The sequence below is a fragment of the Branchiostoma lanceolatum genome, chromosome 5 (genome assembly GCF_035083965.1).
Source record: "Branchiostoma lanceolatum isolate klBraLanc5 chromosome 5, klBraLanc5.hap2, whole genome shotgun sequence".
Classification (NCBI taxonomy): Eukaryota; Metazoa; Chordata; class Leptocardii; order Amphioxiformes; family Branchiostomatidae; genus Branchiostoma; species Branchiostoma lanceolatum.
This window is the reverse complement of record NC_089726.1, coordinates 8,530,694-8,552,736: the sequence shown is the minus strand read 5'-3', so window position 1 is coordinate 8,552,736 and position 22,043 is coordinate 8,530,694. Positions and strand designations below refer to the sequence as shown.

Here is a 22,043-nt window from a genome sequence, read left to right as displayed (position 1 = left end):
TGCACTTGAATTTATTAAGAGCATTGGGGAACTATCACTTGGAAAAAGTTGAGTTTGATGGCAAGACACTTTTGCAAGGCTCATGTTGTTTGCATGTATAGTTGTAGAAGACCTTACGAAAGTCGCTGTGCTTTTGTTGTTGTGTCACAAAGATTGTCATATGTATAAACTTGCAACACAGGAAATCAGGACTCTAAACGCAAATTAAAAAGCTTTTATTCATCATGTGACAATTATCTGCTTCAGAGCAAAGAAATCAGGAATGCATTCTCATTTGATAAGCCATGATAATTGTTTTAGACATGGCTTCTCATCTTCCTAGTTAGATCAATTTCATAGACATCAGTAGCTGGAAATTAACACAAAATATTTGCACTTAACTGTTAGAGTAGCGTATAGCCATTTCAGGTACAGCAATTTCAAAAACAATTATTATGGAATGATACACATATAAGCTAAAAATAATCTACTGATTATAGTGCGTCTATATATAGTTATTTTGCGTCTATATATAGTTATTTTTATATCTTTGTGCAGTTGGTTTATCTATCAAGGCAACGGTGATAAAGGCATTTCAACATCAAGTATGGAACAAATTAGATGGTGGCATTTTCAATTATCGAAGAAATGTCTATACTAAGTTATGTCGGTTTGGTAGCAGAGATACGACCTCCTCCAACGCGGTCGCTAGTGAACAGCCTGACTATGCAGCTGTAGAAGTTGTGCAGAGCCTGGTAAGTGGGTCTGCCGTGGACCCGCACGTAGCGATCCTCGGATGAGATGAAGGCCTTCAGGCGGTCCTGGACGTAGTCCTTCCAGTCCGCTGTAAGGTCTTCCACCTGTTGTGTCCATAAATAGACATTAGGAATATATATTTTTATAAAAGTAGCATTGGGAATTTCTGTAGATCAACTTTTCACTGTTACAGGTGGATTTTTTCTTCGACAACTCGTGCTTTTAATCTGCACTCTTTCGTAGCCTGTGTACCATCCTACCGTACTACTTACCACTGTACTGGCTCATTCTTTTCGCTTCCTACCACTCCGCGATAGTTACGTAGGATGTCACTCAGGCTAGCGCCTTTGGACAGCGCAAATGAGAAATCACAACGTGAAAAATATAAAGGAAGCAGAACGACGAAAAAACAAATCTACGCAGACATTTGGTCTTTAGAATTTTCACTGATATAAATTTTCACCTGCACTCTCCCGACGATCTTTTCTAACTAGTTTCTACACAAATGTGTGATCACTGCGCGTGCGGAAATACCTGGACGTTGGCAAAGCCGGCATCCGCTATTTGCTGCCTGTAGTCCTGGATATTAGGAAGATCGAAGTAGTTGACCCGAATGTCTTCTGACACCTCCGATAAGTCTCCAAGGGCAAAAAGGTCTTCCACGAGCCTAATGGAAAGAACAAACACGAATTTTCCGAAATGCCCCATGTCTCACAGATCCAAACAAATTTTACACAAATTATAGCTTATACATATCTATCAAATTAATAAATTTTTCATCAGTGCCAATTGCAACCGAGCATGGCCTCCCGACCTTCTCCAGACCGTGAAGCAATGTCATCTGTGGTTGGGAGTTGGTCGACGAGGTTGCCTTTTAGTCTTTAAAAGTCTATAGATACAAATAAAAGTCGGTAAAATGTCATAATCTATTTGAGAGCGGACTGAAGCTAGAATATGGTGGATTCCAGGCTACTCCAAACCCAAACGATCTTGGTTGGGTAGTGGTCAGGACTAATGTCGTGGGAAGGTCCCGAATCTGTGACAGTACCAACATATTTTGACTGTTATGTGTTTTTTTATGTCACCATACCATCAGTACATGTTCGTAAGTGACAGCGAAGAACTCACATGTTGCCTCCCGGCTTGAGGTGCTGCAGACACCGCTCGCTGGCCTTCTTCTTGTCCGGTATGTGACAGAACACCAGCCAACTGGTCACCAAATCGTAACTGCCATGCCCTGTATAAAATCAAGTCATATAATGTCCTTGTGACTCCTTGAAAAACTAAGGAGGTTAAAAAAATCTCTCCTGTTTTTTAACCTCCTTGATAAAACATCGTTGGCCGATTCTTTTAGGGATTTTCAAGGAAATTGTTACAAAAAATGACAATTGAATCTAAAACATGTGTTGCTACTTAAGACCTAAGCGTTAAAATAAACATGAATATTATATAGAAGTGTCCTCGAGGTGATTAATCCGTTCTTCCCGATCAAAATTACAGTTCAATTACAATACGATCTCTGCTCTTTTACATTTGATGTATTTACTCTCCACTAGGTCGGTGACCTCGCTGTGACCGCGCAGCGACCGAGAGATTTGAGTGCTAAACGAATTTCATAGATTACAAACGAATCTTTTTACGCTTCGTGTGTTTTGTCGTCTTTTCAGTCATACTTTGACATTTTGCATGATATTCCGATTATGAAGGCAAGGGTTGATCACAACTCCAATTCAGGTCGTAGCGAGTTCGTAGCGCCATCGCCGTCTAGTGAAATGGGGGTCTTACCCAGGTCAATGTCCATAATGTCCCCACACACGTGCTGGACCCTCTCACTGAGGTTACATCTCGCCGTCAGAACCTCCCCGGTCTCGTGATGGTCACGCTGAATCTCAAGAGCAGTCACGTGACATCCCGTCTTCCAGGCCAAGTACCGCGCTGGTCCGCCGATCCCCGACCCCACATCCAACACACGGGTGTCTTTGCTGTACCGTGGCCGACAGGTACAATGAGCAACACTCACCTACTTTGGGTGCGCACACACCTACTTTGAATTCACACACGCCTACTTTGGGTGCGCACAGACGTACGTTGGGAGCGCACACACATACTTTGGATGCACACACGCCTACTTCACTTTGGGTGCGAACACACCTACTTTGGGTGCATGCGCACACACCTACTTTGGATGCATGCGCACACACCTACTTTGGGTGCGCACACACACCTACTTTGGGTGCGCACACACCCCTACGTTGGGTGCTGTTTTGTGAGCCCGATGAGAGAGAGAGATAAGATGGTTGGAAGGTCAACTACCAAATATGCCTCTATGCACTTTTCTTTGAAACTTTTGCATGTAAGCTTTCAAGTATGGTTGAAATATAGATATAGGCGCACTGAACTAAGGAGGTCCTTGACTGAACCATGGAAATTTCAACCGTTGTCTGTTTGTATCTTTATACAATCTCGACAAGGCTCTAATCAGTAATAAAGTAAGGGCCAATTTCCACAGATATGTAGCTTTCTTGGGGGCGACCGGAACTTCAATCTATCTATATAAACTTACGTTAAAGGACAACACCCAGAGCAATCATGGTCGTAATTAAAGCACTTACGGTAAAGGATACACCTTCAAATACGACTATAAAACAAATTTAAAGTACACGTACAGTACACTATTGTGTTTGTTCTGTAAACATAGCTGAAGGATTTAACGTACCCTATGTTAAACCGCTGGATGGCTTCGTCCATCGCCTGGACGCCGTGATAGTGTAGACTGTCGAACTTACTGACGTCCTCCACCTTCAAGTCGCCGGTTTCGCCGTAACCCAACTAGCAAGGGATAGCCGCAGTTATACACGGGTAAACTACTCTCCAAGCAGAGGTTAAGCTTTGGCTTGTTTTTGACGTATTTTATCCGTTTTTCGGGCTTTCTATTTTGTCAGGCTGCGGAAAACCTGACAAAATAGAAATCCCGATAAAAAGACGACCACCGGCAAGCCGAAGCCTAACCTCTTGTTGCAAAACATGTTGCGCTTGGAGAGTACAAAGTCCGGTTTCTGTGGCATTTAGTAGAGTACCGTACAGTGCTGGCAGTGCTTAGTCTGGGCCGGGTACCGTCCTCCGTAGTAACCGCTGGCTCAATCTTTTCGCTTGCTAACCGTGGACCCAAACGAAAAGATTTATTAGCCAGTGGTAATTACTACGGAGGATGATACCCAGGCTAGGCAGTAATACTGTTGGGTGTGGCCTCTTATAAGCTTAATAGAGGGCGGAAACAATTGTCCTTGGTCTGTGGGTGTTGAAAAGTGACCATGGGCTTTATCTGTGATATCAACTAAACAGTTTACTACCAACTATTTGTCCAAGTGCAAGCATTATTGTTTAAAGAAAATCTTCACTATCTAAGACTCTTTTTTACTCAATCGTCGCCACGTCACAGCGACTATTCTCCACTTGGTCAAAAATCATGAGACTAGCTCTTTGCATGAAGGCCCTATTACGTTCAACATTATTTCTAACGAATTCCGGCGAGTTTACTGTGCGTCAACAAGAGAGCATATCACGCACGTTGCCTTGTTGATCTGCAGGTCAGTGACCTTTCCTGATATCCAATTTCAGCACAGCAGCGGAAGTCATGTCATGATAAAAGTTTACAAGGTTGCCCAGACAAAAATCCCCTTGGTGTATAGTTATGGACAGACTAGAGTGTTATACACAAAAGTAGGCAGTTAGTTGCCTCTCACCTCTTTCAGCTCGTTGTAGATTCTTCCCACATGGGAGTCTGCAAGGGAGGTAGTATCAATTTAGTTATCTAAGTTCACCGTTGTTCACTTCGGTATCAGTCAAAATTACAACTTTACTAGACCCAATGATGTAGTGTTATTACGTCCGCGTGAACCCCGAGGTTTGAATGGAAAGGCAAAATTCGTTAACAATTTTTAAAAGCCTTCCGAAGGTCGATACCGAGTAACCGTAGTAAATCAATCAAAAGCATGTTAGGCGTCGGTAAGGGGAGCATGTAGTTTTCCCATTTATGCAAATGAGTATGTGCGCGAAAGCACAGACAGGCATGTATTTACACATACATTACAGCACTCCTCAACCACAGCTGTCATACGTCACTGACATGTACACATCCATGCCCTCTAACGTACATTCGGTCATACCCTTGTTCACTTGTATTCATCCTACCTCATTTTGCATCACTTTCATACACCCTTATGCACTTGTATTCATCCTACCTCATTCTGCATCACTCTCGTACACCCTTGTGCACTTGTATTCATCCTGCCTCATTCTGCATCACTCTCGTACACCCTTGTGCACTTGTATTCATCCTGCCTCATTCTGCATCACTCTTGTACACCCTTGTGCACTCTCATTCATCCTACCCGTACCTGGTGCACCCTTGTACACCCTTCTTATCCTACTGTTTCTGCATAACTCTCGTACACCCTTGTGCACTTGTATTCATCCTGCCTCATTCTGCATCACTCTCGTACACCCTTGTGCACTTGTATTCATCCTGCCTCATTCTGCATCACTCTTGTACACCCTTGTGCACTCTCATTCATCCTACCTATACCTGATGCACCCTTGTACACCCTTCTTATTCATCCTACTGATTCTCCATCACTCTCGTACACCCTTGTGCACTCTCATTCATCCTACCTATACCTGATGCACCCTTGTACACCCTTCTTATTCATCCTACTGTATCTTCATCATTCTCGTACACCCTTGTGCACTTCCATTCATCCTACCCGTACCTGGTGCACCCTTGTACACCCTTCTTATTCATCCTACTGATTCTCCATCACTCTCGTACACCCTTGTGCACTCTCATTCATCCTACCTATACCTGATGCACCCTTGTACACCCTTCTTATTCTTATTCATCCTACCTCATTCTGCATCACTCTCGTACACCCTTGTGCACTTGTATTCATCCTGCCTCATTCTGCATCACTCTCGTACACCCTTGTGCACTCTCATTCATCCTACCCGTACCTGGTGCACCCTTGTACACCCTCCTTATTCATCCTACTGTTTCTGCATAACTCTCGTACACCTTTGTGTACTCTCATTCATCCTACCTATACCTGATGCACCCTTGTACACCCTTCTTATTCATCCTACTGATTCTCCATCACTCTCGTACACCCCTGTGCACTCTCATTCATCCTACCCATACCTGATGCACCCTTGTACACCCTTCTTATTCATCCTACTGTTTCTGCATCACTCTCCTACACCCTTGTGCACTCTCATTCATCCTACCTATACCTGATGCACCCTTGTACACCCTTCTTATTCATCCTACTGTTTCTGCATCACTCTCCTACACCCTTGTGCACTCTCATTCATCCTACCTATACCTGATGCACCCTTGTACACCCGTCTTATTCATCCTACTGTTTCTGCATCACTCTCGTACACCCTTGTGCACTCTCATTCATCCTACCTATACCTGATGCACCCTTGTACACCCTTCTTATTCATCCTACTGTTTCTGCATCACTCTCCTACACCCCTGTGCACTCTCATTCATCCTACCCGTACCTGATGCACCCCTGTACACCCTTCTTATTCATCCTACTGTCTCTCCATCACTCTCGTACACCCTTGTGCACTCTCATTCATCCTACCTATACCTGGTGCACCCTTGTACACCCTCCTTATTCATCCTACTGATTCTGCATCACTCTCGTACACCCTTGTGCACTCTCATGCATCCTACCCATACCTGGTGCACCCTTGTACACCCTTCTTATTCATCCTACTGATTCTCCATCACTCTCGTACACCCTTGTGCACTCTCATTCATCCTACCTATACCTGATGCACCCTTGTACACCCTTCTTATTCATCCTACTGTTTCTGCATCACTCTCCTACACCCTTGTGCACTCTCATTCATCCTACCTATACCTGATGCACCCTTGTACACCCTTCTTATTCATCCTACTGATTCTCCATCACTCTCGTACACCCTTGTGCACTCTCATTCATCCTACCTATACCTGATGCACCCTTGTACACCCTTCTTATTCATCCTACTGTATCTTCATCATTCTCGTACACCCTTGTGCACTTCCATTCATCCTACCCGTACCTGGTGCACCCTTGTACACCCTTCTTATTCATCCTACTGATTCTCCATCACTCTCGTACACCCTTGTGCACTCTCATTCATCCTACCTATACCTGATGCACCCTTGTACACCCTTCTTATTCTTATTCATCCTACCTCATTCTGCATCACTCTCGTACACCCTTGTGCACTTGTATTCATCCTGCCTCATTCTGCATCACTCTCGTACACCCTTGTGCACTCTCATTCATCCTACCCGTACCTGGTGCACCCTTGTACACCCTCCTTATTCATCCTACTGTTTCTGCATAACTCTCGTACACCTTTGTGTACTCTCATTCATCCTACCTATACCTGATGCACCCTTGTACACCCTTCTTATTCATCCTACTGATTCTCCATCACTCTCGTACACCCCTGTGCACTCTCATTCATCCTACCCATACCTGATGCACCCTTGTACACCCTTCTTATTCATCCTACTGTTTCTGCATCACTCTCCTACACCCTTGTGCACTCTCATTCATCCTACCTATACCTGATGCACCCTTGTACACCCTTCTTATTCATCCTACTGTTTCTGCATCACTCTCCTACACCCTTGTGCACTCTCATTCATCCTACCTATACCTGATGCACCCTTGTACACCCGTCTTATTCATCCTACTGTTTCTGCATCACTCTCGTACACCCTTGTGCACTCTCATTCATCCTACCTATACCTGATGCACCCTTGTACACCCTTCTTATTCATCCTACTGTTTCTGCATCACTCTCCTACACCCCTGTGCACTCTCATTCATCCTACCCGTACCTGATGCACCCCTGTACACCCTTCTTATTCATCCTACTGTCTCTCCATCACTCTCGTACACCCTTGTGCACTCTCATTCATCCTACCTATACCTGGTGCACCCTTGTACACCCTCCTTATTCATCCTACTGTTTCTGCATCACTCCCGTACACCCTTGTGCACTCTCATGCATCCTACCCATACCTGGTGCACCCTTGTACACCCTTCTTATTCATCCTACTGATTCTCCATCACTCTCGTACACCCTTGTGCACTCTCATTCATCCTACCTATACCTGATGCACCCTTGTACACCCTTCTTATTCATCCTACTGTTTCTGCATCACTCTCCTACACCCTTGTGCACTCTCATTCATCCTACCTATACCTGATGCACCCTTGTACACCCTTCTTATTCATCCTACTGTTTCTGCATCACTCTCCTACACCCTTGTGCACTCTCATTCATCCTACCTATACCTGATGCACCCTTGTACACCCTTCTTATTCATCCTACTGTATCTTCATCATTCTCGTACACCCTTGTGCACTCTCATTCATCCTACCCGTACCTGGTGCACCCTTGTACACCCTTCTTATTCATCCTACTGTTTCTGCATCACTCTCCTACACCCTTGTGCACTCTCATTCATCCTACCTATACCTGATGCACCCTTGTACACCCTTCTTATTCATCCTACTGTTTCTGCATCACTCTCCTACACCCTTGTGCACTCTCATTCATCCTACCTATACCTGATGCACCCTTGTACACCCGTCTTATTCATCCTACTGTTTCTGCATCACTCTCGTACACCCTTGTGCACTCTCATTCATCCTACCTATACCTGATGCACCCTTGTACACCCTTCTTATTCATCCTACTGTTTCTGCATCACTCTCCTACACCCCTGTGCACTCTCATTCATCCTACCCGTACCTGATGCACCCCTGTACACCCTTCTTATTCATCCTACTGTCTCTCCATCACTCTCGTACACCCTTGTGCACTCTCATTCATCCTACCTATACCTGGTGCACCCTTGTACACCCTCCTTATTCATCCTACTGTTTCTGCATCACTCTCGTACACCCTTGTGCACTCTCATGCATCCTACCCATACCTGATGCACCCTTGTACACCCTTCTTATTCATCCTACTGATTCTCCATCACTCTCGTACACCCTTGTGCACTCTCATTCATCCTACCTATACCTGATGCACCCTGTGCACTCTCATTCATCCTACCTATATCTGATGCACCCTGTGCATTCGCATTCATCCTACCTATATCTGATGCACCCTGGTGCATTCTCATTCATCCTACCCATACCTGATGCATTCTCATTCATCCTACCTATGTCTGATGCACCCTAGAGCATTCTCATAAGAAGGGTGTACAAGGGTGCATCAGATATAGGTAGGATGAATGAGAGTGCACAAGGGTGTACGAGAGTGATGGAGAATCAGTAGGATGAATAAGAATCGTGTACAAGGGTGCATCAGGTATAGGTAGGATGAATGAGAGTGCACAAGGGTGTAGGAGAGTGATGCAGAAACAGTAGGATGAATAAGAAGGGTGTAAAAGGGTGCATCAGGTATAGGTAGGATGAATGAGAGTGCACAGGGGTGTAGGAGAGTGATGCAGAAACAGTAGGATGAATAAGAAGGGTGTACAAGGGTGCATCAGGTATAGGTAGGATGAATGAGAGTGCACAAGGGTGTACGAGAGTTATGCAGAAACAGTAGGATGAATAAGGAGGGTGTACAAGGGTGCATCAGGTACGGGTAGGATGAATGAGAGTGCACAAGGGTGTACGAGAGTGATGCAGAATGAGGCAGGATGAATACAAGTACACAAGGGTGTACGAGAGTGATGCAGAATGAGGTAGGATGAATAAGAATAAGAAGGGTGTACAAGGGTGCATCAGGTATAGGTAGGATGAATGAGAGTGCACAAGGGTGTACGAGAGTGATGGAGAATCAGTAGGATGAATAAGAAGCTTAAGGGTGTACAAGGGTGCATCAGGTATAGGTAGGATGAATGAGAGTGCACAAGGGTGTACGAGAGTTATGCAGAAACAGTAGGATGAATAAGGAGGGTGTACAAGGGTGCATCAGGTATAGGTAGGATGAATGAGAGTGCACAAGGGTGTACGAGAGTGATGGAGAATCAGTAGGATGAATAAGAAGCTTAAGGGTGTACAAGGGTGCATCAGGTATGGGTAGGATGAATGAGAGTGCACAGGGGTGTACGAGAGTGATGGAGAATCAGTAGGATGAATAAGAAGGGTGTACAAGGGTGCATCAGGTATAGGTAGGATGAATGAGAGTGCACAAGGGTGTACGAGAGTGATGCAGAATGAGGCAGGATGAATACAAGTACACAAGGGTGTACGAGAGTGATGCAGAATGAGGTAGGATGAATAAGAATAAGAAGGGTGTACAAGGGTGCATCAGGTATAGGTAGGATGAATGAGAGTGCACAAGGGTGTACGAGAGTGATGGAGAATCAGTAGGATGAATAAGGAGGGTGTACAAGGGTGCATCAGGTACGGGTAGGATGAATGAGAGTGCACAAGGGTGTACGAGAGTTATGCAGAAACAGTAGGATGAATAAGGAGGGTGTACAAGGGTGCATCAGGTACGGGTAGGATGAATGAGAGTGCACAAGGGTGTACGAGAGTGATGCAGAATGAGGCAGGATGAATACAAGTACACAAGGGTGTACGAGAGTGATGCAGAATGAGGTAGGATGAATAAGAATAAGAAGGGTGTACAAGGGTGCATCAGGTAAAGGTAGGATGAATGAGAGTGCACAAGGGTGTACGGGGTGATGGAGAATCAGTAGGATGAATAAGAAGGGTGTACAAGGGTGCATCAGGTATAGGTAGGATGAATGAGAGTGCACAAGGGTGTAGGAGAGTGATGCAGAAACAGTAGGATGAATAAGAAGGGTGTACAAGGGTGCATCAGATATAGGTAGGATGAATGAGAGTGCACAAGGGTGTAGGAGAGTGATGCAGAAACAGTAGGATGAATAAGAAGGGTGTACAAGGGTGCATCAGGTATAGGTAGGATGAATGAGAGTGCACAAGGGTGTAGGAGAGTGATGCAGAAACAGTAGGATGAATAAGAAGGGTGTACAAGGGTGCATCAGGTATAGGTAGGATGAATGAGAGTGCACAAGGGTGTAGGAGAGTGATGGAGAATCAGTAGGATGAATAAGAAGGGTGTACAAGGGTGCATCAGGTATAGGTAGGATGAATGAGAGTGCACAAGGGTGTACGAGAGTGGTGCAGAATGAGGCAGGATGAATACAAGTGCACAAGGGTGTACGAGAGTGATGCAGAATGAGGCAGGATGAATACAAGTGCACAAGGGTGTACGAGAGTGATGCAGAATGAGGTAGGATGAATAAGAAGGGTGTACAAGGGTGCATCAGGTATAGGTAGGATGAATGAGAGTGCACAAGGGTGTACGGGGTGATGGAGAATCAGTAGGATGAATAAGAAGGGTGTACAAGGGTGCATCAGATATAGGTAGGATGAATGAGAGTGCACAAGGGTGTAGGAGAGTGATGCAGAAACAGTAGGATGAATAAGAAGGGTGTACAAGGGTGCATCAGGTATAGGTAGGATGAATGAGAGTGCACAAGGGTGTAGGAGAGTGATGCAGAAACAGTAGGATGAATAAGAAGGGTGTACAAGGGTGCATCAGGTATAGGTAGGATGAATGAGAGTGCACAAGGGTGTAGGAGAGTGATGGAGAATCAGTAGGATGAATAAGAAGGGTGTACAAGGGTACATCAGGTATAGGTAGGATGAATGAGAGTGCACAAGGGTGTACGAGAGTGATGCAGAATGAGGCAGGATGAATACAAGTGCACAAGGGTGTACGAGAGTGATGCAGAATGAGGCAGGATGAATACAAGTGCACAAGGGTGTACGAGAGTGATGCAGAATGAGGTAGGATGAATACAAGTGCATAAGGGTGTATGATCATGAAAGTGATGTAAAATGAGGTAGGATGAATACAAGTGAACAAGGGTATGACCGAATGTACGTTAGAGGGCATGGATGTGTACATGTCAGTGACGTATGACAGCTGTGGTTGAGGAGTGCTGTAATGTATGTGTAAATACATGCCTGTCTGTGCTTTCGCGCACATACTCATTTGCATAAATGGGAAAACTACATGCTCCCCTTACCTAGGCGTCGGAACTGGACTGGTTCACAAGTCGTTACGTATACCATGGCTGAATACTCACAGAGCTGCATGGACTTGATTTCTGCCATGGTTTAGGCAGTGACGTTTTGTCCTTGCGACTAGAACGTCTCTTGACTGTACTGTACTGTACTGTGTACCACCAAGGTTCGGTGGTTCAAGGATATGCGGAAGAGAGTCCTTGGTTCCGGGTCAGCTGCGCATCTGGGTCAGGGTTATTCCATTCGTGGGTTCATGCGGGGGTGCAGAGGGCTGCTAAATCGACTAACTTGATAGTAATCGTAGCCATTAAGAGGAATGAATGGCCATAACGCATATTGCAGCATGATACAGTTTACATATACCCGCACATACATTGAAATGTATGAAACCCGAACCAACAGAATTGTGGCGATATCACCTATCTAGATGTGGTATAACCCAAAGAAATGACCCTATACGTGACCACGGACATGTAAACACACTGCGACCTGAGATCGTTGAGCAGCACGCTTTCTCCACGATATAAAATTAGCCCAGGAGGTGACAACATATTTATTCACTGTAGAAAAGTGTGTCCAAGTACTGTTTTGGTGTTAGAGGGCAAAACAGTGCAAGCCTATTTCTACCGAGGGCAGTCCCACACTCGCTACCCTAAAATAATTTTAGAAATAGGATGGCACCCAGGCTATTTTTCAAGCGTAGCGAGTGTAGGAGCCCCCGGTAGAAATAGGGTGGCACCCAGGCTAAAACAATGCATCATTTATACATAAAGGTCCACAAGGCTGGCTCGTTAGTCGTTTGTATCAACCCCCTTGTTTGTATTCACAGTTTCAATCCCCTTTTCCACACTAACCATAGTAGAATCTTCTCCTGTACACACTTTTGTTGTACTCAATGAAATTTCTGAGGTTGTCACACAATAAATACCACAATCACACTTTACAATACAAATTCCAACATTTTTAATGCAGAAGAAAACACAGATTTCATAAACAATTTCCACATGAATTGTAGTAACGTTATCATATAACGTTAGAATAATAAAACTTAAAACACATGTCATTTGCTGCTACCACAACAATAATGACAAGAAAAATAGCACATATAACATAACCCTAGGCTTTGGTCACATCAGGGAACTTCAAGGTCAGATACATGACAATTGACAACCTTAGGTTACAGGAATGGTGCCCTACATGTATATACTAGTGTATTAAAAATTGTATCATCATGAAACACTAGAGGTGAGTAAAAACAGTCTTCTGGCTCCCGGGGATCAAACCTGGGCCTGCCAGTCCACAGGCCACACGCCTTAACCACTAGGCTAAAAGGTCTAGACCAGCTAGACTGGTCAGTTGGAGGCGCTTGAACCCCACTGTTACACGACTACCCCTTTTCTTTTCAGGATTTGTCCTCGAATTTCCGAGTTCGATATCCATGTGCGGCACATTTTGCCAGGCTCACAGGGTCGGCATGGGAACCAGTGATCCGTATGTGACAAGAGCGATCTGCTGGGAAGGGAAGGGCACTTGTAGTTCCCTTCATCCTAGGACGTCTAGACCAGTTAGACTGGTCAGTTGCAGGCGCTTGAACCCCACTGTTACAACCCCCAACACCAATAAAATACATGTGTACATGTACAGTATATGGTAATACAATGGAAGTCAGACTACAAATTAAACAGTGTGTAAAACATCATACAGTTAAAGAAACTACCTTTCAAAGTACTTAACCACTGACAGTTTAAAAAATCTGGTCTCAATACACATAATGTGATTGTCACTTTTACCAACAAAGCAGTAAATAATCGCCACGGTAGTGTAACATTACTAATTGAGAAGTGGTAGACATGATCTGAAAGCACATGCTTACAAAGGATTCTGCACATCAATACACCGCCAGTCATGATTTCCTTCTAAACATCTATGTACATTATCATTACAAAATTTAGCATTAACATTTTCCACCTTGTCAAAGAATATAGAAAATCTGACAGAATATGAAGAGGCACACCAAGTAACAGAAACCAAGTAGCTTCTGAATATAATAAAATAGATTATTTTCTTGAAAACTTAATGCTGGATAATTATGGTAAGATGTATAAAATTAGAAACATCCAAGCAGGAGTAGGTCATCCAATTTTGTGACTCTCTAACATCAGGCTATGTGATCCCTTTCTGGATGGAATTTGGTAATATTCAAGATTCTCCCAAAAAAGGGGGCATGAAGATAATGCAATGGTGGCTGTCAGATTGTTCAGAAATCTGGGTTCCAGGAAATTTGCAAAAAAGATAATTAAAAGGGATGTAAAAACATCAAAGCAGAAAGGAGCAGATATATACAGGATGTGTTGTAGCAGACAGAAGAAATAAGTTTGGGAATGATGTTTGTTTAACATGCTTCCAGCTGAAGTAGACATTTGGCAATGATTTTGTGTACTGGCAATTTGTTTCTACTTACTAACCTGAGTACCAACCTCTGTAGTTACCGCTGGCTATCCCTTTTTACTTGCTTACAGCAGCTTATCAATTACAGCAAGTGAAAAGAAAGAGCAGAAACTACTGCTAATGGTACCCAGGCTACCAAGATCAACGGTAACTAATATGTACGGAGAATGGTACCCAGGCTAATTGGTTACTGGGTAAAGCAGCAAGGAAAAGGCTGGGGTCGAACCTCTTCATCCCTTCCAAACACAACTTGCGTTCAACAACCTGCAGGCATTTATAGTCACAACATTCCGCTGTGCTAGTCATTCCCAGGGGCCCTTACAACATTCTTGCACTTCATGCAACGGGCAGTACGAGTTAGTCCCAATGAGGGCACCTCTGTGGGTGTCTTGCAGAAGTTACAAGCAACTTTCTGTAGCTCTTTCAGGTTGAAAGCTTCACAACCTCGATCAATGCCAAAGCCAATGTAGAACTGGACACGATTGTTCTCGAATTTCTTTCCATACATGCCAAAGAGTTTGGGGACAAAAAATACCTTCAGGGGCTCTCCGCTGTGATAATGCCCAGTGTCAAGTTCAATGGTCCCATACAGTTGTCCTCGTGAGGAACAGACTGTGCCTGTCCTCACTTCCAACAAAGCCGTCTTGCTTGGGTCTTTCCAGAACCTGTGTTCTTGGCTCCACTCCCCCAGCTTGCTGCGGTGGACCAGTCGTCGGATCCCCTGTCCATCCTCCACACCGAGCCATTCACGAGTCTTGACAAACCGGTGGACGAGTCGGCTGAGCTGCTTCATTTCAGGGAGCAGTCGTTTGGACTCCGCGAAGTATCGGCTCGATCCAGACTGCTTCTTCTTCCCAATGGCCAAGACAGTGTTCAGCACATACAGGTAATACACAGCAAGAGGGGACTTGGGACTCTTTTCGTACCAACGGCGTACCTGAAGGAGGACATTTTCTAGAGGATATGCTTGGCTACAGTGAACATGTCGAATAGCCAGCAGCCAGTCTTTCACCTCCACACCGATGTCCATCGGTAGGTTCTGCTCATACACCTCTTGAAATGTACATTCAAACAGCTCGATGATGTGAGCAATGTCATCCTTAGAATGGATGTTCTCCAAGCTGAGAAAGGTTCTCTTGCTCTGTTTGGTGAGGTTGTGGTGTTTGATCTTCAGGGCAGCAATCCTGCTTCTTCTGCTACGAATGCTGTCACCCCCCTCCCACCTCTGCAGTGCCTCTGCTGCGTTTTTGAACAGCACATTGAACCAGTTAACGCACTGTAAGAAACTGTCGTTTCTCATTAGATCTTCATATGTGCAGCGATCCAAGCAAGCAGCCATGAGGTGATCGCACTCTGAAAAGCAGGAGCTCAGGAATTCAACAACATCCCCAGGTGCATTGTCGTCATCAAGGTAGGCAAAGTATCCAGAGGGATAAAACCTCTGCAGAAAGTCCACAATCTGCAAACGACAAGTGATCTCCCCAATGTACCCAAAGCTTTCCTCCATGCCAGGGACAAGCAGCTCTCGAGACTTTGTGAAACAATCCCTCGCCAGAACAGCTAGATCAGATACTGTCTTCATGACATCGTGGATGTTTTGTTTCTTTAGGTCAAAGTCGTGGTAGAAGTTGGAAAAGTCGCCCAATTTACTCCCCACTGCTTCTGCAACCCTTCTGCTGTACAGGATCCCATACATGTGATGTATTTGACACAAAACAGTGTCCCCACTTGATTCATCCTTTCTCCTGGCATACTGGTATGACCTGATCTCATCCTGACGAAGATTGAGTGCTTTTTCAAGGCAACGTTCTGCTTCTTGGTCAGATGCCCTACACATGGCATAGAATCTTCCCAGATGTCCCCAAAAGTTGGGATCACGAGGGAAGCACTCAGTTAAGGCCTGTAGGACGGCAAGTCTTTCTCTACTGTTATCATGAGCAGGGATATCTGTGATTATCGGGGACATCATCTGACGCCTTTGGATGTCATCCTGTCCCATGGCCTTGTAGTTTCTGTTGATGAAAACGTCCCTCAAAACGCGCATAAGAGCTGGGGAGGCGACACCATTCTTCATCTGCCTTACTCCTGCCTCTTTGATGAACTTGCAAGCAAATGTGGATAAGTGCTTCCTGGCGTTCTCGCTAAGCCGGCCCTCCTTGTTGTGTCTACCTGTCTGTCGACAGAGAATCTGCTCAAGGATCTCCTTTGCAACAACATGGTGAGTCACTCTCCAAGTGTTGTCCTCCTCAAAAACAAACTGCTTTCCCCCATGGGTGAGATACTCAGTTGTTACAAGTGCATCAAAGTCTTCCCTCACTCCAAGCAACTTGGCAAAGAACTGTCTCGGAACACCAATGTGGCCATAGAAATACGCAAGGGCTAAGTACCCAACAGCAGTCTGCCAAGCTGTCAGCGTACCTTCCTTTGGAATGTCAAGGTACCCTTTCACATAAGATGATACACCCACATATTCAGTATCATATGCTGTAAGCCCAAACTCATAGACATGGTGAACTGCCACCCCTTCAGTGAGAATCTTCAGGGCATGTTTCCTCTCCTGCTTACAATGTGGTGCAAAGACACGCTCCAACCTCAAAGCTTCATCCTTGTCAACAATACCCTTCAGCCAAAACTCATTTCCACGCTGCTTCTTCTCATTGATGGCCATATTATACCTCTGGACATACAATATGATCAACTTCACATTGTTGCAGGTGTGAAAAAGGCGCTTCACCAAGATAGAATCTTGGCCGTCAACGAGCAGGATAACCGGAAGATGAGTGTTGTTGTGCAACCAGTCCAAACGACTGTGCAGTTCACCAATTGTCATCGAAGAAGCAGATGCAAAGACACAAGGCACTGACTGATGGATGTCCCATAAAATGCGCCTTGCAAAGCATGTGCCGCCACCTCCAGGAGCATGATATAAGGTGATCAACGTAGACTGGCCTCTCATGATGTGCTTCTTCACATGATTAAGCACATCTTCATACAGCGTGCGACGTGCGTCGAAGGAGGACAGATGATATTCATACCATGTCAATACACCTCCTCTCAGGAAGCTCTCTCCAAGATGAGAAGTCTGGGTATCTGGCTTCTCAAATGTCTCATTGATGTACAGAACATCCAGTTCTCGTTGAAGCCAGCAGGCATCTGAAGCACTGACCACCAACGGTTCGAAGCTTTCAGCATTGGGAAGCTGGTATGGCTGAGTGGATGCCCTCACCTCATTATCACCTGCTATCTTTTGTAGGCCCCAACAGACACATTCAAGGGGAATTTCGATGACTTTGTCAATTTCCAGGGATCGACGTATTGTCTCCACCATTTCCCTAGATGCTGTAGCCTTTGGAACTTCTGGCATACAAAGCACTACTTTGAGTGGATCAATGGCACTGTCCATCTTCATGATCAACCGATTCAAGAAACCAAGACCTTCTTCATCTGAATACCACAACACAACAGCTGTCAAGAGGGTGGTGTCATGGCAAAACTCTGAGAGAAGACTACAGTGAGCTTCGACTTCTTTGCCATACTTCTTCACCCATGCCCGCTCAGATCCGTCTACAAGACTGTCCTTTTTGTGGACATGTCCTCTTGGGAAGAACCAGTCGGTTGACCTACTGGATAGGCTGTCCAGATTATCTATGGGAGTGGATATAGTCAAGCCACGTGTTGACTTAAGCTTCTCCTCACAGACTGACAAGACTCCATCCACACGACTTTTCTGATCAAAGTCAAACACCTTAAGCCAAGGTATGCCTGCAAGTGCCTCTAGCTCCCCAAGATGCCGTGTGTCCTGAGCACAGCGACTGAGAACGAGGCAATAAGAACGCCGACTGTCAAACTGGTCAACTGCCTCAAAGAACGATTCCCATTTCTCGTCGTCTCTTCCTGGAAACTTGAGCTGCGTCTTTGCAGTTCTAGGTGAAGTGCTTTCCCGAAACCAAGAGAAGACTTTAGCATGATTCTGTGATGGTGCAGCAGCATTGCAAGAACCAACACGATACCAAAGCTCCTCTTGGTGCCACATACCGTGTTCAAGAGACTCTTCTGCTATGCAGGGGTCAGTATACATTGAACCGAAGCAAGGTGGGATAACGACAATGCCCAACAACATTCCCTGATACTTGAACTCTTCATACCTAAAAGGAGGCTTGTAAGAGAAACACTTGCCGGTATCAAAAAGATTCTGGTAGTATGCGTCAAGGCCTGTGTTCTGTAGTCCAACCACATCATGTGGAGGCGGACACTTGCACTGAACTCCCATCACTATGAATGCGCTGTCTTTTCTTTTGGGAGTGTTCCACATGGACACGACATCGAGCATGAAAGCTGCTTGCCCTTCGTGTCCTTGATAGCAGCTGTCACTGTCTCTGAACAGAATATTTGGTCCTGCAGGTCTGTGCAAAAGTGTGTTCAAAAGGTCAGCAGAGATGCCTGTGTTAAAGTATGGCGTTGAAGGAAGTCTGCTATCAGCTGGAGACAAAAAGTGGAAACGGGGTGAAGGAGAAGTATAGAAGGAGGGAGAATCTGACAGAGACAAAAGCTCCGACCCACCACTGTTATTTCTGACATGCCTACTTTTGGGCCTCACATAGTTCCAAGGGCCCTGCTCAAGCTCTTGGCCAAAAGAGACTGGACGCTGGGTACGGGTGCCAGGGCTTGTGGCACGAGAAGATGACCTACTCCCCAGAGAATAACTGTAACAGCTTTGAAAGTCTAACTCCATATCAGAGTCATCATTGAACTCTGGAAGATTTGCTTGCATTCTCATTTCTAGATCAGTGTAAGGGTTGTCTACTTGGTCCTCGGAACTTGGTGTGTCTTGTTCAAATTTCTGCTGAACCATGAGGCCTTTCTCCCCCTGAACCAAATCAAAATGAGGGGATTTTTGCAAGAAAACCTTCAATGGACCAACTCCAAGGTCTTTAAACCTCCCATGTCTACCCTGATACCTTTCTGCAAGATCTTCATACTTCATGAAATATGCATGTGCATAGTTTCCAGGATTGATGATCGAGTTCAGGAAGTCCACTGCCCGTTCCGTTTTATCAATCTGCCCACCTACATGGGAGAACGATATTCACATATTTCACATAATTATGGTGAAATACATATCAGGATACTTTGTCCTTATCCTGGCATCACAATAGTTACCTTTACATTGAACACCACTATACAAAAGAAATCTTACAATGCCTAAAAAGTCACAAAACTGAAAAGGTTACATCAAAGACTGTTTACATACATTAATTCATCTCCACAAGTGTGTTAGGAATTTACAATAATCTCTTGGCCCTTTCTTTCTTTCTTTCTTTCTTTCTTTCTTTCTTTCTTTCTTTCTTTCTTTCTTTCTTTCTTTCTTTCTTTCTTTCTTTCTTTCTTTCTTTCTTTCTTTCTTTCTTTCTTTCTTTTTCTTTCTTTCTTTTGCCTCCTCCCAAATGTTTTTAATGAAAATTGACATAGCCCTAATGTTGAACCTTTTTGGAGGAAAGGCCAATATCTACCTTTTGATGAAGCTTGCCTTGGTTGTATGTAGTTCAGCGTGCCACCATGTCCAATCTGCGAGCCTTGGATGGTTCCATAGTTGACAATGTGGATGTTGGTTGTCCCTCCTTTACTACCTGGAAAATGGCATTATGAAAATTTGGGTCAAAGTTAAACCCAAAGTACATGTAGTAGATTCTTGAACTAGGAGGCTGTGGGCAATATATATATTACAATATCTCTACCTTTAATACTTCTAGTCTTAAAGTTAGTGATTGCTCACCTGAACTAATGCACGTACCTGGCATACTAGATGTACCATTCTCGCAGCCAGCCTGGCCCTGGGGTACTGGAGTGGGACTGGGTGCTCTGTCTGGAGTGATGGTGCCATGGGATGAGCTGCTGCTTGTGGACTTACTTGGACTTAATACGTTCAACTTGGCTTTGGTGTCCTCAGCTCCGTTTGTATCATGGGCATTGTCATTGGCAGAACCATCATCGGAAGGGCTTCCGACTGCAGTTGACGTGGCACCTTGGGCAGCTGCAGGGTCCTCAACACTTCCTTCTTGTTCCATTAGATCTGTACCAAAAAAGCAGCATGAAAAGGAACTTAAATGATATGTTTAACAGATTATGTGTGGCAAACAAAGAAATCACTGAGATGCCTCTGTGGCAGCCTCCTTCGCAGACTTCCTATAACGGTGGCATATATATTTGTGGGTGAGGGGGGCAAGGTTCTAATCTCTAATGCCGGCGAGGGACATTCGCTACCAAGGGAGTTATGTAGCCGAGGGACAACCGCCTTTATATTGGTCGTCCCTCAGCTACATGGCTCCCTTGGCAGCGAAAGTCCCATTGCCCCCCCCCCCCCCCCCCCCCCCCCCCCACACACACACACAAATATATACGCCGCCATTATAGGAAGTCTGCGGAGGAGGCTAAGTAGAGATGAGTTATTTATCCAACCATGAATGTAAGGCTTAAGCCAAATGTTCTTTCTACCAGCTTTAAGTTAATGTTGTACTACTGTAACCTATGTCTGTGACGAATAACATACATACTGTCAATTTTATGGTATGAAGACATACCTGAGTGTTATCAATCATGTTGGGTGTAGTGGTGTCAGAACAGCTTGTAGAATTTCCAAATCACAGCACCTGGAATTCACATTATGGGATACAATAGATACCATTATCAATTCTATATATGGGATATAGCATTTTTTTTACTAAAACCATTGACTGAAAACACCTTTTAATAAACAACCTTAAGGCTTAATTGATCCTCATCGGAATTCAGATCTTTAAATATTTTGAAGACTTCATTGTTATCTCTAAGTTGGACCCTGGTGACTTTGAGATGATGACAGAGTATTTCAGACTGCTGTGTATTCAAGTTAATCTTGTTCTTTTTGTTCATTTCAAAAGACAAAAATGAATAGGTGTTATGTAAAAAGTTTGTTTAATATCCTTATTTTGTAAAATAACTCTTGAATTCCAAATGATGCAACGAAGTTACCTGCGGTCTGCGTCTTATACAGGATGATCTCAAGCTGTCATCGAGCAAAGACCAACACCAAATGTTTTCGACTCAACGTTTCCGTGTCCGCCATCTTTCAAGTCAACCGTCCCCAGGCTTGGAGAGAGTGAAAGTGAAAGCAAACTTTGCGTCTGTCTGACCGGCTCTGAATCAGCAGCTAACGGTCGCCCTAGTAGCTGTGACTGCAAATTAGCACCTCTGGATGCAGACCTGAAAACCCGTTCAGCGACACGTCAGTCAGTCGGGGGAAATGTCAACTTAGCGCGCCCTTCGCCTTGGCCCACGGAGACAACTGAGGAGGAAACGGGTATTTCCAGGCGGGGAACCCCCTTGGCAAGGCCAGGTGTGCTTCGACCAGAGTACTCTTTCCTCCGCAACGTCAGTCTCAAACTGCCAGGATACTCAATGCTGGCATTCTCTTTGGACTTGTTCTTTCCCGATCTAAAGCTCTGTAGCTTTTAGAGTGAGCATATGCCCAAGTAGTCCAACTTTTCTAGCCTAACTTGGACTGAGAATTTCCATTGGAGTCCAACTTTCGAAACTGAGAAACTAAGAATAGCTCGCTACCGCATCGGTACGAAATTGCTCCTTGTCATATCAGTATACATGTACTACCATTGTGTGTAAAGGTAAAATGACGCAATTTTCAACCATACATTTTATTTTGTATCTATTGTTTATTTCTGACTACCTGATATTACCTAAAATTACCTAATTCTGTGAATGCGTCCAGTG

General features: G+C 44.6%; 2 protein-coding genes across 3 annotated transcripts; both read right to left on the bottom strand.

The window, feature by feature from the left end:
* Positions 1 to 200: 200 nt before the first annotated feature.
* On the bottom strand, positions 201 to 12,022 carry LOC136434826 (uncharacterized). Its single transcript, XM_066427898.1, has 7 exons — positions 11,894 to 12,022; positions 4,479 to 4,516; positions 3,452 to 3,564; positions 2,521 to 2,717; positions 1,864 to 1,972; positions 1,270 to 1,402; positions 201 to 839 (listed from the first exon to the last, which is right to left on the bottom strand). The coding sequence occupies exons 1-7, from the start codon at positions 11,919 to 11,921 to the stop codon at positions 642 to 644; spliced, it is 816 nt and encodes a 271-aa protein (XP_066283995.1). The 5' UTR covers positions 11,922 to 12,022; the 3' UTR covers positions 201 to 641.
* Positions 12,023 to 12,777: 755 nt separating this feature from the next.
* LOC136434823 (uncharacterized) lies at positions 12,778 to 21,865 on the bottom strand. Of its 2 annotated transcripts, XM_066427892.1 has the most exons (5): positions 21,288 to 21,865; positions 20,858 to 20,926; positions 20,071 to 20,349; positions 19,790 to 19,906; positions 12,778 to 19,346 (listed from the first exon to the last, which is right to left on the bottom strand). In XM_066427892.1, exons 3-5 carry the CDS (start codon positions 20,342 to 20,344, stop codon positions 14,578 to 14,580), a joined length of 5,160 nt encoding a protein of 1,719 aa, XP_066283989.1. In that variant the 5' UTR covers positions 20,345 to 20,349; positions 20,858 to 20,926; positions 21,288 to 21,865; the 3' UTR covers positions 12,778 to 14,577. The 2 variants fall into 2 exon arrangements, with proteins under 2 accessions (XP_066283989.1, XP_066283990.1); XM_066427893.1 differs by lacking the exon at positions 20,858 to 20,926.
* Between the last annotated feature and the right edge of the window lie 178 nt (positions 21,866 to 22,043).